The sequence below is a fragment of the Oncorhynchus masou genome, chromosome 29 (assembly GCF_036934945.1).
Source record: "Oncorhynchus masou masou isolate Uvic2021 chromosome 29, UVic_Omas_1.1, whole genome shotgun sequence".
Lineage (NCBI taxonomy): Eukaryota > Metazoa > Chordata > Actinopteri > Salmoniformes > Salmonidae > Oncorhynchus > Oncorhynchus masou.
Genome location: NC_088240.1, coordinates 43,596,687 through 43,615,674, shown reverse-complemented (window position 1 = coordinate 43,615,674; position 18,988 = coordinate 43,596,687). Strand labels below are relative to the sequence as shown.

The 18,988-nt window shown below is 42.1% G+C and overlaps 1 protein-coding gene across 1 annotated transcript in view; it reads right to left on the bottom strand.

Annotated features, from left to right (window-relative positions):
* Positions 1-18,988, bottom strand: part of LOC135519618 (inactive dipeptidyl peptidase 10-like) — a 65,665-nt gene that overhangs the window by 27,949 nt on the left and 18,728 nt on the right. Inside the window, exons 5-8 of the mRNA XM_064944857.1 lie at positions 7,682-7,734; positions 5,433-5,514; positions 2,559-2,679; positions 1,563-1,717 (exon numbers count right to left, since the gene is read on the bottom strand). Of these exons, the coding sequence (XP_064800929.1) occupies positions 1,563-1,717; positions 2,559-2,679; positions 5,433-5,514; positions 7,682-7,734 (411 nt within the window). The remainder of the gene's footprint in view (positions 1-1,562; positions 1,718-2,558; positions 2,680-5,432; positions 5,515-7,681; positions 7,735-18,988) is intronic.

Genomic DNA, 18,988 nt, shown 5'->3' with positions numbered 1-18,988 from the left:
CCAGTTCGAGGAATATTATTTTCACCATAAAAATGCACCTTTTATAATAAAGCATTCCATGCATAATGGCATCTGCGGTCACTTTTGAGAATGGTGTTTTCCCGCTAATTGATTGCATTTTGGATCATTCGGAATTTGGAACATAGTCTATCAGCCATGCTCTTATAATATGTAGAAATAGCCTAATAGTTTATTAACATTTTAAGCTAAACGTTCTGACCTGTTGCATCCGCTTCATTTCTTTTAAAAGATTTTGTTTTTTTCATGTGAGTGGATGTATTCATTTGGGATGTATTGCATCCCACAACTGTCCCAGAGTATGTTTGGAATATTTATTTCTCACACAGAAGAACACGTTGACCAATAGAATTGTAAAATGTTTGTACTATGGGGGATAGTAGATTGACATATGCTAGTGCTTTTGCTGTTCATTAGGCCTACTCATCTTGTTGGCTGATGAAAATAACATTTGGACAGTTCTTCTAACATGTTCAGAATTCGATAAGGACATGCACAGTTGCATCCCCAATGTGTCTGTCTTCACTTGTAGCCTACTTCGGAGCTGAGATGCCTGTGAGAAGGACCCAATCACTTGAAGGTCATTGACTAATAAGAATTGAGATATCTGAGAGAGCCATGTGAGTAAGAGGTGCTTTGGAGTGCTGCGACTGGCAGCCGGGAAAGGGAATTATAATTATTATATTCAGCCAAAATGCACGGCCACACAAGGGGGATGCAGCCCAACGTTTGTATCACAATTAAAGTTGCATAAATAACTCTAAATTGAGCATATAGGTGGACCTGTTTTCTTGTTCACCGCCTAACACAGAATAAACTCATATTTGCAGTCCCTCGGAAATCGTTTGGAGAAAATATCCATTTAATTTTATTCAGCTATGTTCAATTGTATTCTTCATACTATAAAATAATGCCACAGAATTCTAAGCAAATATTGTCTGCTGAATGAACTAGTGTATCCCACAGCCTTATGGCATAACCGGATCAGAGCCTAAAATAATATAAAAGTTTGCGATTCTGCTCTTCTGAAATAGTCTACATTTTCTAAACTAACCTGTCTAAAATAAATAATGAATTTATTGTAATGGTGTAGGTTATATTACATGTATTTATTCTACTTTAAAAAATATATAGATATTCCAAAGGTCTGCAGCAGGGGCTTGTAGGCTATGCGTGGAAGTCAAAGATGCTAAACGTGTTTATGTTAATGATGGTCAATTACTGTGAGACTGGCAGTAATTTGCATAACAGTCACAGGCTGACACAATTTCATGACCGCGACAGCCCTAGTAAGGATACTGTTGGTCTAAGTCTTACCTTGGAGTAAGTTTATTGTTAGCCTAACTTGGTCTAAATTGGTACCGGGTCTAACTTACCTTGGGGTAAGGGACTGTTGGCCTAACTCTTACCCTGGAGTAAGGGTACAGTTGGCCTGACTCTTACCTTGGGGTAAGCGTACAGTTGGCCTGACTCTTACCTGGGGTAAGGATAGAGTTGGCCTGACTCTTACCTTGAGGTAAGGGTACAGTTGGCTTGACTGTTACCTTGGGGTAAGGGTACAGTTGGCCCCTGGGGTAGAGGGTGCCAGTGAAGCGAGGCAGGAGCATGTTGGGTACCAGAGTGTCGTTGAGGTTGAGGTAGGCCAGTCGTGACCCGTCAGGGGACCACCAGTGAGCCACTTGAGAGTGCAGCACTTCCTCTGTGAAACAATGAAAGGGTTTTTTTTAATAACAGTTTATACCAAGTGGTTAAAACATTGCATGTGGTAACTCTACACAACAAAACACATGTCAAAACACATTCACAGCACTAATAACGTGTATTTTTTTTTATTGGAAAGAAATACAAGGACACTTATTTTTAATTATCTAGCTTTTTTAGCTCCTCATCTTACTATTTTCTACTTCCTCCAGAAATAATAATGTGTGTGTGTACAGCTAAACTTTGGATTCATGGAGAGGCTGAACCATTATGCAGTAGGAGTACCAGGCAGGCAGAAATCATGTAGGAGATGACAAAATTATTAGCCTCTTCACTTTCCATTGGCCAACACAATATAATGTGTAAAGAAAGCTAATTTGGGGACATTTCTATTTTTCCTGCTCTAAACACCCAATAATCTAGCTGAATGTAATAATGGCCTTTTTGATGCACAATCGTCATAGAGCTATTCAACAGAGTAAATACAGTCACTATCTATGTGTGCGTGTGTGTGTGTGTGTGTGTGTGTGTGTGTGTGTGTGTGTGTGTGTGTGTGTGTGTGTGTGTGTGTGTGTGTGTGTGTGTGTGTGTGTGTGTGTGTGTGTGTGTGTGTGTGTGTGTGTGTGAATCCTGTTCTATGCTGGACACCAGTCAAGTCCTTTTGCTATCCGTGGTTACAAAAGACAGTCCCCAGGCCATAAACAAAGGGAGCCATTTCAGAGTAGCGGAATGTACCTATACTGTCCACACAGTATAGGTGAATTCCAGTCTGAGGTTGTCATTTTATGGACATTCTCAACCATTGTTGACCAATATTATCAGAACAGTGGCGGTCCTACCTTCATATAACCAATCAGCGATGCCATTGAAGACAACTCCTTCTTGTCCTGAAGACGTCAGTCTCCAAGAACTGCTTTTCACATCCGTCTGGTAGTAAATGTTGTTTTCAAAGACATACACCTGATGAGAAAGATGTTTCATTCATCATGAGATATCAAATCTACTGTGTTCACCTACATATAGTCGATGTTCCTGCTATGTAATAAGATCACGCTTCATAAAAGAGCCTTGTGGTTTATTAAGACAAGTGTGTGGAGGCGTATGTGTGAGACACACACACACACACACACACAAACACACACACACACACACACACTCAAATCAGACAGGCCATCAGACTGTACAGCTTCTATCTCAAGGCCAACAGACTGTTAAACAGCCATCATTAACACAGAGAGGCTGCTGCCTAGATACCAGCCTTGAAATCATTGGCAGCTTTAATAAATGGAACACTATTCACTTTAGTAATGCCACTTTAATAATGTTTACATATCTTGCATTACTCATCTCATGTGTATATACTGTATTTTATACCATCTACTACATCTTGCCTATGCCCTCTGTCATTGCTCATCCATATATTTAAATGTATTTGTTTTTATTCCATTACTTAGATTTGTGTGTATTAGGTAGGTTTTGTGGAATTATTAGATTACATGTTAGATATTGCTACACTGTCAGAACTAGAAGCACAAGCATTTCACTACACTCGCAATAACATCTGCTAACCATGTGTATGTGACCAATAACATTTGATTTGATTTAAAGTTATACTCACACACGCTCAAGAAGTTATTCAGTGGAGGAAGAATCAACAACACAGAAGAACCTCTTGAATCAACGCACACTTTGCGGAGGGTAAGAATCCACACTTAAATAGAGTATTTGACTTGCTATCCCCAGTTTTGAGCTTTTTTCCCCCTGTTGTATCTTAGAATTAACTTGGAAAGTTCGAAAAGAAATGCAATAAATTGTACCAGTGGAGATCATAACACATGGCAAAGTGGTCATTTTTAACAATTTATCTTAGACAAATAGAGAAAATGTGTTTACATGATAGGAGACTGTGAGGAAATGTTGGTGTGAGGAGCTTAGATAAATGGATATGCAGAGGGCAGGCCATAAGTAACGAGATCATGTGAAGTGATAACACAGACAAATATGCAAAAAGAGCTAATGAATAATGAAAACTACTCTGTCATTACCAGAGCCACACACACTCACGCACCAGCGGACACAAATGGACACGCACACACACACACACACACACACACACACACACACACACACACACACACACACACACACACACACACACACACACACACACACACACACACACACAACACACACACACACACACACACACACACACACACACACACACACACACACACACACACACACACACACACACACACACACACAAACACAGCTGTAAGGGCTTTCTAGGGTTGTGTTTACACAGGCAGACAAATTCAGATCTTCTTTTCCACTAATTGGTCTTTTGACCAATCACAACAGATCTTTTCACATTAGACATTTTTCAGAGATGATCTGATTGGTCAAAAGACAAATGAGTGAAAAAAAATATCAGAATTGGTCTGCCTTTGTAAGCAGCCTATGTAACTGATTACATGGGGGCCAGGTATAAATACTGCAGTAAGTAGATAAATATGCTATCAAACGGTTAATTACTTTCCATGTCTAAGCTTTACAAATAATGAACTGATTATACCATGCTTAATAATCCTTGGGTAGAGGGAATTACTCACAAAGAGAGATCTGGTAGCCAACAACATGTCTTAAAGCAACGGGTTGATTAGTAGTACTGTTGTTCGTTTTCCGTCTCGATAATTGGTTCCTTTTACGGCTTTTGTTTATGTATCTCTCTTGTCAAAAACGACCTTTAATCAACATTCACCTTTGAGCAAAGGGGGTCTGGAGAATGAACTATACATACCATTGTTACATAAGAGGTTTAAACATTGCCCATGCCTCTCCATGGCTTCCAGCGATTGAAAATTATTCAAAGCAACGCATTTGGTTGGTAAAACTCAACAAAAAACATTGTATTTCATGGGCTCATGTTCACGTTTTGCAATAGACTTCAAAGATATGTTTTGAGATTGAGTCCTTCGCACCTGCTTTCGATTGTGTACATTTTTTGTACTTACAGTTTGAGGGATGGTCAAACTATTTTGTTCAAACACAAATGGCTATTTTGGCTTCAACACTACACACTATGGCTTTAAATCAACTCTGGCCTTGTGGTTAGAGTGTCCGCCCTGATGGGGGTTCGATCCACAGTCGAATCAAACTAAAAGTTCTAGAAATGGGACCTGATGCCTCTCTGCTTGACACTTAGCATTAAGGAGCTGGATTGTGGGTAATGCCATGCGATAGACTAGCATTTTGTCATCAAGCTGCCTCGTGCTACAAAATCAGAAGATTCTGCCCTATGGTTCTGGCTCGGACAAGGCTTGTCCAAGGCTTACATACTTACTATATATATGGCTTTCCAAAGGAGGAACGCCATTCACTGCTAGTTTTCTCACTGTGTGATGTCATCTTCCTGAGATTTCCAGTAAAAAACTCCTAGTGTCTTGCTCTACATTTTTGTATGCTTGGTTGTGTTGTTATGGTATGGTCCCAGGGCAGACATGGTACACATACCCATCCAATTTGTGGACAAGCCCCTATTCACCTCACCCCATCTCATCCGACTTTAACTACTTATCATAAATCTACCGCCATGCATGAGTAAAGGACATCAACTCGACGTGATTGAGTACACGGTGTGCAGTGTACACATCATAAACCCTACATTAGCATGAGTCATTTTCTTCAAGCTGACCTATAGGAATACTCACCAGCTGTTGATCCCGAATGCCCCAGGAAGCAAACTGCAGGACCGAGTCCGACACCTCTGGAGGGTTCAGCTCCTGTACCTCCCTGGTTGAAAACCCAACATCATTATGCAGTCCCTCATGTACAAAATTTAGAAGGATTATTCAGATTGTCAGCAGTAGATTTGAGGTAGTGGTCTGCTTTCAGCTTTCGGGTCATAGCCACACCTTGATTCCGAAGGCATTTAAAAGCCATCCAATCATTAGCCGAATCAGACCTTCTTGCTTTTGCCCACACAGCATTCTGTTTCCTTATTATCCCAGCTAGCTCATCTGTATGGTTTGATAGGGGCATGCTTGTTGCATACTGTACACCCTGGAATGTTTTGTGGATGTAAGAAAAGACTAATTCAACATCAAGGATGAATTCAACTCTATTCCAGGCAATGTTTAAAACATCATGTAATAAACCCTGAATATCAAACAGCTTACAGTTTCTTTTCATGATGATACGTGGAGGCAATTTAGACATTTTACAATCCCTTACACAGACAACCGCACAGTGATATTATTTTGTAAAGACACGAGAACCATTTAAACGGCGAGGAGCATTGGTTAAAATAAGATCAATCAAAGAGGATTTCAGAGGACCCTTTGCATTCAACATCGTTACACTTTTGACAATCTGAGTAAGATTACAGGTGTTACATCAATTCTTGAGGTGATGAGAGTTGGATGTCAGGTCACCCATAAGCACGAATTCAGATTTGATGTTATGTGATAATAGTTCAAAAATACAATCCAGAGAGCCAACAATAGCAGATGGGGGTTCTATAACAACAGGAGACAACCAGATTCAAGGATGCGCAGAGATTTACGGTACATTCAAAGACAGATATCCAAATTGCTTAGGCTTGGCAACAGAAGTCAGAATGGTCACAGAGAACTTGTCTTTAATGCATATAGCAACACCACCACCCTTGTGATCTGTCTGAAAAACATTGCCAAAATCATTGTCAGTGATGGATTTTTTTAGAGACAGGTTTGAGGAAGCATAAATATATCTGGGTCTGTTTTTTTTATCCACATAATTACAAAATCAAGTTTCGGAAGAAGAGTTCTTATGTGCATAAACCTCAGACCATTTTGACTTTTCAATTCAGATGGGGTAGAAATGTCCATTTCCTGGCAGTAAAAGCAGCAACGTAATGACGTACTTAATCAGTCTAGATTGGATTTTACAGCATTTGGATTTCCAGACCATACTAGAACCATAGTCCAGAGGACCCAGAGTCTTTAACGCAACATATTTTAAAATATTCATACTGTCTAGTGACGTGATTAAGTACTGAAAGAACAATCCATGTAAATGTAAGCATGCGGTTTCTCCCATGTCAAATGGGGAAAACATGCAGAGTTCTACAGCGCAATAGCGGGACAAGGGTATGGTTTCTCCCAGGGTGCACCATGGGAAAAACACTCAAAGTTCTCCACATTTAAGAGGCCTCAGGCCCTAAATGCATCATCCTCAGTGTGAGATTCAAGGGTAGACAATAGCAACAACAGCAGTGTGTTCGTTTGTAGCCCGATCAATCAACGTGAGAAATAATCCTAACAAGTTTATTAAGACTATAATTATAGGCCTATGAGGTTGCACAATAATCAGAAATAGGTCTAAGCTACAATAAAATAACAAAGTCCAAGTAATAAAAATTGAAATTCATACAAGTTCCCCAGTAAAAGTCCACACAAGTCTACAGGCTAACGATAAAACCGTGTGTGTGTGTAAATGTGCGCTGGAGGTGAGCGAAGCACGGGGACGAAGGGAGCAATTGGCTGGGGTAACTGTACCAGACAGGCGAGGAGCAGGCCTGGATAATCGGTAGAAGAGTCAGAGGACCATAGGGTGAGGGCCAAGCATGTTCACAGGAGTAGCCTAGATACAGCCTAGGTACACCCGCTTGGGAGAGGCTTGTTTCGGGAGGCAGGGTATGAGAGGAGGCTTTCAACCAGACAGGTGCATAGTGGAGCAATTGATATCTGTTTGCTTTCTCCGATAAGAGAAAAGATAGATTATCTTTTTTATAGCCAAGTAACTTGTTGACTATGTAAAAATAAAATACTGTTGTATCTGGCAACGATTACAACAACAAAAAACACTTGCAAACTAATAAACAGAAGCGCGCGAGACACAGGGGTTCAGCTGACATCTTGGTAGGAAATTGCCTTCTGTTTACTATTAGGCTACTCAAATCTTGACAGGTGATACATACCTTGTATGCAGGTTGTATATCAAGTAGGATGCCAGGAAAGAGTACCGGTACACCTAAGGAGAAATCCATAGCAGAGAATGTGTTATCACCAATACATAATCAGAAAAATGTGGTGTTGATGAAAGATTAATAAAGCAATATTTATTTTCCATTATAAATGTTTTGCACATTATCCAAATCTATAATTGTTTTTATTTGGCACTGTGACCTAAATGGAAAGCTGGACAGAAAACTTTTGCCTAACTATAAGGCCATTAAAACTCAATCTACACGGAGTGTAGAAAACATTAGGAACACCATCCTAATATTGAGTTGCACCCCCTTTGAACAGCCTCAATTTGTCAGTGCATTTACTCTACAAGGTGTCGAAAGTGTTCCACAGGGATGCCGGCCCATGTTGACTCCAATGTGTAAGGTTCTGCTTTTCTTTTCTTAGTCAACCTTGCGTTATTTTTCTTTGTGTTCTGTCTTTTCATTTTTGTTCATTGATTTCACCTGTGTTTGTTTCTCACCTGGTCTCATCAGCTCACTGTTTTTTTCAGTTCTGTCTGTCTGTACGGTTGTGAGGTATTGTTTGTTTTTGACTGCCTACCTGTGTTTGACCATTGCCTGCGACCACGATTCCTGCCTTCCGCGAAGGCATATAATAAACATGTGCCGTGCTCTGCGTCCGAATCTATACCTCTTTCTCCCTGAGTATTCATTACACAATGCTTCCCACAGTTGTGTCAACTTGTCTGGATGTCCTTTGGGTGGTGGACCCTTCTTGATACGGGAAACCGTTGAGCGTGAAAAACCCATCAGCAATGTAGTTATTTGCACACACAAACCGGTGCGCATGGCTCTTACTGCCATAGTCCTTTCAAATGTTTTGTCTTGCCCTTTCACCCTCGGAATGGCACACATACACAATCCATGTCTCAATTTTCTCAAGGCTTCAAAATCCTTCTTTAACCTGTCTCCTCCCCTTCATCTACACTGATTGAAGTGGATTTAACAAGTGACATCAATAAGGGATTATAGCTTTCACCTGGATTCACCTGGTGCTCTTAATGTTTTGGACACTCAGTGTATATCCATTGTTTTTGATTGCAGACTGAGTCTGGACCATTCATGCACATTCAACACCTCTTGGAAAGCCAGTCTGGTGTGTCTTTGGCATTAAAATGGGTGTAATTGTTGAAGTTGTTAAAAATAAAAAACTTCCCAAGGTTTATTAAAAAGACGACTGCAGGTTTTTCTGACATCAATGAGGGATCATAGTTTTCACCTGGATTCGCCTGGTCAGCCGATGTCATGGAAAGAGCAGGTGCTCCTAATATTTTGTACACAGTGTATCTCCATCTACACAGCTTTTAGTTGTCATCAGGTGAAGGGGGAATTTCTAAGTGGTGCTGTATGGGTAATCAGTGAGCTCATTTGCATAACGATATTACAGTAATCTCACCCTTGGGCATAGTGATAAATACAGTGGAGGCGCGCCACTCGTCTTAACCAGAGCTCAATTGCCCATGGAAATGGAGTCTGCTTGGCTGATTATACCAGTCACCCTGCCTTCAGTCTTAATTTTGGTTCTCCTGTTTGAGTTGCCCGAGGAAAATTTTCCCCCGAAAAATACATTGCATCATCACTGGTCACTCATACTCACACTCAGAAGATCTACTCTGACACCATGATAGGAGACATTTGGGAATGTTTTTGTTTTCACAAGATTGTCAGCAGTTGGCTAAAATGGCTATGAGAAAAAGTGAGGATTAGCCTCTCAGACTAACAAAGCCTCTTAACAGCTTTGATATGTTTCATGGGTATTATTCTTTGAATCGGTGAATCTGAGAGGTGGGTTAGGTGTGATGAATGTGAAGGATTACATCGAGACGAAGAGGTGAATATGAGCTTTATGTGTGAAGGAATACTTTGATCTATATTTGACCGGACGAATACTTTGCCAAGAAGCATGAGAACCACTTCCAAGTTCTAAATGTCTAAATTGATAACACTTTACTTGACACTCAGCATCATAACATGTTCTGAAATTGTCCTAATCATGTCCTAATATGTCATAACAGCTGACATAACTTGTCATACCATGGTCATAACACTGTGATGACGCATATATTTACGCCTGTTGTTGCACCTATTGTGTTCTTTTATGGCTGGTTATGACACCTACATTAGAGTGTCAAAACCCCACATTTATTGAATTGTGTTTTTTCCCTGCCAAAATGTTTCCTTTCATTTTAAAGTGTGTTTTTTTAAGTCCTATGTTGTTGTAATTCATTATTTACAGTCATGTGTCTTTTTCATCAGATTTTAAATAACTTGCAAAAAATACAATTTATGACACGGTCAAGAAGCATTATGACATCATAATCATATAAGCCAGACAGGTCTATCACATACATGCCCTTATGTTAGTCATCAGTCAAAAATAGGGTGTCTGAAATCTGCTCCTAAATTTATCCTGAAACAGCACATTGGGGTAGGTGCATGTCTGACAGAAATTTGAGCGTAATTACAATGATAATGTAATATGGTCAATTTCAGAAAATGCTACATACAGTGCATCCAGAAAGTATTCAGACCCGTTGACGTATTCCACATTTTGTTACGTTACAGCTTTATTCTAAAATGGATTAAATACATTTTTCCCCGCATCAATCGAATCACAATACAGAATTTTTTTTTTTTGCAAATGTATTAAAAATCAAAAACTGAAATAAGACCCTTTGCTATGAGACTCGAAATTGAGCTCAGATGCATCCTGTTTCCATTGATCAACCTTGAGATGTTTCTAAACCCTGATTTGAGTCCACCTGTGTTAAATTCAATTCATTGGACATGATTTAGAAAGGCACACACCTGTCTATATAAGGTCCCACAGTTGACGGTGCATGTCATAGCAAAAATCAAGCCATGAGGTTGAAGGAATTGTCCGTAGAGCTCCGAGACAGGATTATATTGAGGCACAGATCTGGGGAAGGGCATAAAATAATGTCTGCCGAATTGTAGGTCCCCAAAAACACAATCGCCTTCATCATTCTTAAATGGAAGATGTTTGTAACCACCAAAACTCTTCCTAGAGTTGGCCGCCCGGCCAAACTGAGCAAAAAAAGACCCTTGGTCAGGGAGGTGACCAAGAACCCAATGGTCACTCTAACAGAGCTGCAGAGTTCCTCTGTGGAGAATCTTCCAGAAGGACAACCATCTCTGCAGCACTCCACCAATCAGGCCTTGGTGGTAGAGTGGCCAGACAGAAGCCAATACTCAGTAAAAGGCATATGACTGCCCGCTTGGAGTTAGCCAAAAGGCACCTGAAGGACTCTCAGACCATGATAAACAGGATTCTCTGGTCTGATGAAGTCAAGATTGAACTCTTTGGCCTGAATGCTAAGTGTCACATCTGTAGGAAACCTGGCACCATCCCTACGGAGAAGCATGGTGGTGGCAGCATCATGCTGTGGGGATGTTTTTCAGTGGCAGGGACTGGGAGACTAGTCAGGATCGTGGGAAAGATGAACAGAGCAAAGTACAGAGAGATCCTTGATGAAACCTGCTCCCGAGTGCTCAGGACCTCAGACTGGGTCGAAGGTTCACCTTCCAACAGGACAACAACCCTAAGCACACAGCCAAGATAACGCAGGAGTGGCTTTGGGATAAGTCCTTAAATGTCCTTGAGTTGCCTAGCCAAAGCCCAGACGTGAACCGGATTGAACATCTCTAGAGAGACCTGATAATAGCTGTGCAGTGACGCTCCCCATCCAACCGAATATGGCTTGAGACGATCTGCATAGAATAATGGGAGAAACTCCCCAAATACAGGTGTCCCAAGTTTGTAGCGTCAATCCCAAGAAGACTCGAAGCTGTAATCACTGCCAAAGGTGCTTCAACAAAGGACTGAGTAAAGGGTCTGAATACTTATGTAAATGTGATATTTGTTGTAAATGTGTAAAAACAAATTAAAACCTGTTTTTACTTTATCATTATCGGGTATTGTCTGCAGATTGATGAGGAAGAAAAAACGATGTAATCGATTTTAGAATAAAACGAACGTAACAAAATGCTGAAAAATTCAAGTGGTCTGAATACTTTCCAAATGCACTGTAACATAAACATATTGTTGACAAGTAGGCTATGGTGCAATGGAATGTTTTGCCTTGTGTGTGTCACGCCCTGACCATAGAGAGCCCTTGGGGTTCTCTATAGTGTAATAGGTCAGGGCGTGACTAGGGGGGCTTCTAGGTATTATATTTCTATGTTGGTGTGTGTGTATGGTTCCCAATTGGAGGCAGCTGATAATCGTTACCTCTAATTGGGGATCATACTTAGTGTGTCCATTTTCCCACTTGCGATGTTGGGATATTGTTTTTGTATGAGTGCCTATGTGCTCTACATATTTCACGATCGTTGTATCTTTGTTGTTTTGGAAGTGTCTCTATCATTAAAATTTGTGTCACGTCCGTCGTAAAGAGGAGACCAAGGCGCAGCGTGAGATGAATACATTCTTCTTTTATTAAATGAAGAACACTTAAACAAACTAACAAAACAACAAAATGAACGTGAAGCTATAAACAACTAGTGCTGACATGCAACTACACATAGACAATAACCCACAAAAACAAAATGGAAATGGCAACCTAAATTGGATCCCCAATCAGCGACAACGATAAACAGCTGTCTCTGATTGGGAACCAATTCACCACCATAGACCTACATTTACCTAGACAATACCAAAACCCCATAGATATACAAAAAACCCTAGACAAGACAAAACACACATACCACCCTCGTCACACCCTGACCTAACCAAAATAATAAAGAAAACAAAGATAACTAAGGTCAGGGCATGACAATGTGGAACTCTACTCACGCTGCACCTTGGTCCAATTATTCATATGACGGTCGTGACAGTGTGGTAGGTTTTGTGGGTTTTGACACTCTTTTGCAGGTGTCATAACAGCCACAAAATAATGCAATATACACTATATATACAAACGTATGTGGACATCCCTTCTGCTATTTCAGCCACACCCATTGCTGACATGTGTATAGAATCGAGCACACAGCCATGTAATCACCATAGGCAAACATCGGCAGTAGAATGGCCTTAATGAAGAACTCAGTGACTTTAAGCGTGGCACTGTCATAGGATGCAACCTTTCCAACAAGTCAGTTCGTCATATTTCTGCCCTGCTAGAGCTGCCCCGGGTCAACTGTAAGTGCTGTTATTGTGAAGTGGAAACGTCTAGGTTTAACAACGGCTCAGTCGCGAAGTGGTAGGTCACACAAGTTCAAAGAACGGGACCGCCAAGTGCTTAAGTGTGTAAAAATCGTATGTCCTCGGATGAACATTTAATACCGAGTTCCAGACTTTTCTCTGGAAGCAACATCAACACAACAACTGTTCACTGGGAGCATCACAAAAGAGGTTTCCATGACTGTCCAGACGCGCACAAAGGGGGGACCAACTCCATATTAATGCCCATGATTTTGGAATGAGATTTTCGATGAGCCAGTGTTCACATACCTTGGGTCATGTAGTGTATATCACAACAGGTCTAAATATATGTGTCATGACAGGGTTATGGCCATTTTATAACAGGCTATGACAAGTTATGTCAGCTGTTATGACACATTATGACACTGTTATGACCGTGTCATAACGTGTTCATGCGCTGGGTGTCAAGTAAAGTATTACCAAAAAGGTAGTTATTTCCATTTAAGGCTCAGTAAGCAATCCAATAGATATTAACACCTTACTGCTATTATTGCTAAATGTTTTTCATATGACTGGCAGGAAAAGATGCACATTTAAACTTTGCCTTAATGATCACAGACTGACAAGTAACAATAAAACGTATGCCTAGTGAAACACACCTAAGGGAGACATATGCATCACAGCATTAAATGCGCATTAAATGCCAAAGGAAAGTAGCTACTCTAAAGGTATTCAAGTCATGCAAAACATACATCACGACACCGAGCCACACATCTAAGAGAAGATACATAATATTAAGATGTATGGCTAGAACTAAAGCTGAGATCCAAATATTCACTTCAGGATATCCTACTCCCTGCTTCTATAACAGGCTATATTTAACACTTGGCATAAGCTAATATACCGAGCATGGAGGCTATTGGAGGCATAGCGGTAGCACTATTATGATAAATTCACAAGACAACTGGAGATGGTGGTGCAGTGGCCGTGCTATAACTCTCAATAGACTCGGGCTGTCAGTGTGATGATGATCACATCTGGTCACATCATCTCAGCGGAGATCAGTTCCAGTCTCCATCAAACATGTTCTCGCAGAGCTCACTCCCCAGCATGTGAGGGCAATGCCACTAGAAGGGAGGTGATCAGGGCCACCAACACCTATAATGTAGAACCATGTAAACATTGTGCAACTTATCAAGCTACTTGCACAGTGTGACTTGATTATTACATCTGTAATAACAGTCCATCTACAAAAGTAATCTGTGTGGTTTTATGAGATGACAAATCATAAATACATGTATTCAGAAACAATTTTGGTAAGGAGTTTTGATTCCCGATTTACACAAGCATCATGCCTTATATGTTTTCCGTTTGTAACAAACTTTCCCCAGTAAAATGTGCGAATTGATTAAAATGCATATCTTTCACGGTAGTCCACAATTTGTAAAAATGTGTACATTGATAAGTATATATGCTTCCTGGTAAGTCCAAAATGAGACCCCTAACAGATTGTTCTGCTCAACAACCAACAATCTGTTTTCAATGTTTCAACAGAAGACAAGCAAAGACAGGGACTTGACAAAGTGCAATGCATATATGGTAAACATTTAGGTCAGAATCATGACTTGAGATCCACTTGTGTAACTAGAGTATTTGTGGATAAATCAATGAATGATTTATGCATTTGTTGAGTTAATCATCTGAAGGATTTTGTTCTGCCCTCAATCTATTTTACATTAGTTTTGTACAGTATACAAAACTTCAATGTTATATGTGCAGTATAATACTCATGACATGTTCCAGCATCAAATACCCATGAATGAGTCAATTCTAAAACTACAGTCTCCTTGGTGACCTGAAAGAATAAAAAGTAATATCCACGGCCTTGTTATTTTAATTTACAAAAAATATTTTAAGCTATTTGTATTCCTACCTCTGTTTGGTCCTGTATGGCTGATGAACTAAATAATCCTTATTGTTTGTCTTTAAAGTTTGAATTAGACCATGCACAGTAGATATGTTGTTGGGGGCTAGACTATATGGGTTGTACAACATTCTCCAAAGCATGAGAGGCAGGAGATAATAAACAATACACAACATCTACTGTATATACTCTGTATTCTCTAGATATACAGTTCCAGTCAAAAGTTTGGACACACCTACTCATCCCAGGGTTTTTTTCTTTATTTTTACTATATTCTACATTGTAGAATAAGAGTGAAGACGTCAAAACTATGAAATAACACATATGGAATCATGTAGTAACCAAAAAAGTGTTAATCAAATCAAAGTATATTTTATATTTGAGATTCTTCAAAGTAGCCACAATTTGCCTTGACGATAGCCATGCACACTCTTGGCCTTGCATGAGTAGATGTGTCCAAACTTTTGACGGGTACTGTATATTTTCCAACCAACATCCATTGCTGTAAACCTTGCACTGTAGACCTTGATTTTAGATATTCTACCAGACTCAAATGTTGACAGGTTGTGATATTAGCAGTTAGTTCCTTGCTGGCATAAGTCAACAAATATTCTGCACCTAGTAATCTTTGGAAATTCTGTAATGCAATTCAGACAAGAGGAAACAAATGCCTTTCTCTCTTCTGCAATGATAATGAGTTTTCAGTAAGGGTGCAGCGCCTGTTAGAAACGCGCCTGAGCGCACATAGTCCCTTATCTCAGCAGCATTGACCACGCTCCTCAACCATCATTATAATGCCGCACTGAGGCTTTAAAGGCACAATCTGTGATTTAAACAGTCTGACCCTTCCACTTTACCCCTACAGGCAGGCACATGAACAGATAAGAGTAAACCAGTGCCCAGCAGATGCCACTTTGCCATCCAACACCCTGTCTGGAGGTTGCACCTTTTTCCTACACTGCTCTGTACTGAGATCGTTCATGCCTAGTATCCAAACATACCTTGAGATGCAGTCACTGGTTGAGTGTGTGTAACTAGCTACCTAGTTTAAATATCAACAGTACTGCCACCGCAGCATCACATTTGATTAACACTTGATAACATAATTATATAATCATCATCAATAATCGGTCTGGAAGACAGACAGAAGAGAGCAGCTGCATCAACAACACTCGCTCCAACCCAACTCCATCATTTCCTCAGTCGGCAGCAGCCACACAGGTAGTCTAGACTCTAGCTAACCACCATATATTCAAATATCCACGCTGCATTTTGGTCCTCCGTTACAGTGTATATGTTGAGTTAGAAGATATTGAAAATTATATTATGAAGTAAATATTTAAGAGCAATGAAGATAAATCACAATCAGTAAAAACAAATAGATTTACATTCACCTTTCACTGTCACGCCTTGGCAGCCAGAGCTGCCAGTCTGCATGGAGCAGCAAGAGCTGCCAGTCTGCATGGAGCTGCCAGTCTGCATGGAGCTGCCAGTCTGCAAGGAGCTGCCAGTCTGCAACTAGCTGCCAGTCTGCATGGAGCAGCCAGAGCTGCCAGTCTGCATGGAGCAGCTAGAACTGCCAGTCTGCATGGAGCAGCCAGAGCTGTCAGTCTGCTTGGAGCAGCCAGAGCTGCCAGTCTGCATGGAGCTGCCAGTCTGCAAGGAGCTGCCAGTCTGCAAGGAGCTGCCAGTCTGCAAGGAGCTGCCAGTCTGCAAGAGCTGCCAGTCTGCAAGGAGCTGCCAGTCTGCAAGGAGTTGCCAGTCTGCAAGGAGCTGCCAGAGCTGTTAGTCTGCATAGAGCAGCCAGAGCTGTCAGTCTGCAAGAAGCCGCCAGAGCTGTCAATCTGCATGGAGCAGCCAGAGCCGCCAGTCAGCATGGAGCAGCCAGAGCCGTCAGTCAGCATGAAGCAGCCAGAGCCGTCAGTCTGCCAGGATCCGCCAGTCAGCCAGACTCTTCCAGATCTGCCAGTCAGCCAGACTCTTCCAGATCTGCCAGTCAGCCAGACTCTTCCAGATCTGCCAGTCAGCCAGACTCTTCCAGATCTGCCATTCAACCAGACTCTTCCAGATCTGCCAGTCAACCAGACAGATCTTCCAGATCTTCCAGATCCCAGTCAGCCAGACCAGATCTGACAGCCAGACTCTTCCAGATCTGCCAGTCAGCCAGACCCTTCCAGATCTGCCAGTCAGCCTCTTCCAGACCCTTCCAGATCTGCCAGTCAGCCAGACTCTTCCAGATCTGCCAGTCAGCCAGACTCTTCCAGATCTTCCAGCCAGTCAGCCAGACTCTTCCAGCCAGACCAGACTCTTCCAGATCTGCCAGTCAGCCAGACTCTTCCAGATCTGCCAGTCAACCAGACTCTTCCAGATCTGCCAGTCAGCCAGACTCTTCCAGATCTGCCAGTCAGCCAGACTCTTCCAGATCTGCCAGTCAACCAGACTCTTCCAGATCTGATCCCAGTCAACCAGACTCTTCCAGATCTGCCAGTCAACCAGACTCTTCCAGATCTGCCAGTCAAGACCTTCCAGATCTCTTCTTCCAGATCTGCCAGTCAGCCAGACTCTTCCAGATCTGCCATTCAACCAGACTCTTCCAGATCTGCCAGTCAACCAGACTCTTCCAGATCTGCCAGTCAACCAGACTCTTCCAGATCTGCCAGTCAACCAGACTCTTCCAGATCTGCCAGTCAACCAGACTCTTCCAGATCTGCCAGTCAACCAGACTCTTCCAGATCTGCCAGTCAACCAGACTCTTCCAGATCTGCCAGTCAACCAGACTCTTCCAGATCTGCCAGTCAGCCAGATCTGCTTCCAGATCTGACTCTTCCAGTCAACCAGACTCTTCCAGATCTCTTCCAGATCTGCCATTCAACCAGACTCTTCCAGATCTGCCAGTCAACCAGACTCTTCCAGATCTGCCAGTCAACCAGACTCTTCCAGATCTGCCAGTCAACCAGACTCTTCCAGATCTGCCAGTCAGCCAGACTCTTCCAGATCTGCTAGTCAACCAGACTCTTCCAGATCTGCTAGTCAACCAGACTCTTCCAGATCCGCGAGTCAACCAGACTCTTCCAGATCCGCCAGTCAGCCAGGATCTGCCAGAACTGCCAGCCAGCCAGGATCTGCCAGAACTGCCAGCCAGCCAGGATCTGCCAGATTCAACTGCCTGGCTGGGCTTCCTCTCAGTGCTGGGCTTCCTCTCAGTGCTGGGCTTCCTCTCAGTGCTGGGCTTCCTCTGTCCCAAGCTGCCCCTCTGTCCCGAGCTGCCCCTCTGTCCCGAGCAGCCTCTCTGTCCCGAGCTGCCCCTCTGTCCCGAGCTGCCCCTCTGTCCCGAGCTGCCCTTCTGTCCCGAGCTGCCCCTCAGTCCAGTGGGGTTCTGGGTGAGGACTACTAGGCCATGGTCGGCGGCGAGGGTGGATTATCCCAGGACGCGTAGGGGAGGAACTATGACATTAATGGAGTGGGGTCCACGTCCCGAGCCGGAACCGCCACCATGGACAGACACCCACCCGGACCCTCCCTATGGTTTTGAGGTGCGTCCGGGAGTTCGCACCTTAGGGGGGGGGGTTCTGTCACGCCTTGGTCATTGTATTTTGTGTTTTCGTTATATATTTGTTCAGGCCAGGGTGTGACATGGGTTTATTGTGTTGTTCGTATTGGGTTTTTTGTAGGCATTGGGATTGTGGTTGATTAGGGGTGTGTTTAGTTTAGGTTTGGCTGCCTGAGGCGGTTCTCAATCAGAGTCAGGTGATTCTTGTTGTCTCTGATGGGGAACCGTATTTAGGTAGCCTGGGTTTCACTGTGTATTTCGTGGGTGATTGTTCCTGTCTCTGTGTTAGTGTTCACCAGACAGGCTGTATAGGTTTTTTCACATTCCGTTTGTTGTTTTTGTATTTATGAGTTATTTCATGTATCGTCATTTGTTTCATTAAAAACATGAGTAACCAACACGCTGCATTTCGGTCCGACTCTCTTTCGACAAACGAAGAACGCCGTTACATTCACCCACTCTTCCCATGTCAATCATGTCTTTAGGAGGCACTGTAGCTAACTTACTAACAATTTGTGATGAGTATGTGTGCTGTTGCAGAAATAAATAGGCCTATGCTCAAAAATGTAAAATGTCATGAATTTTGAGATAGGAATTATGAAAGTTTTAGTTTTTTTG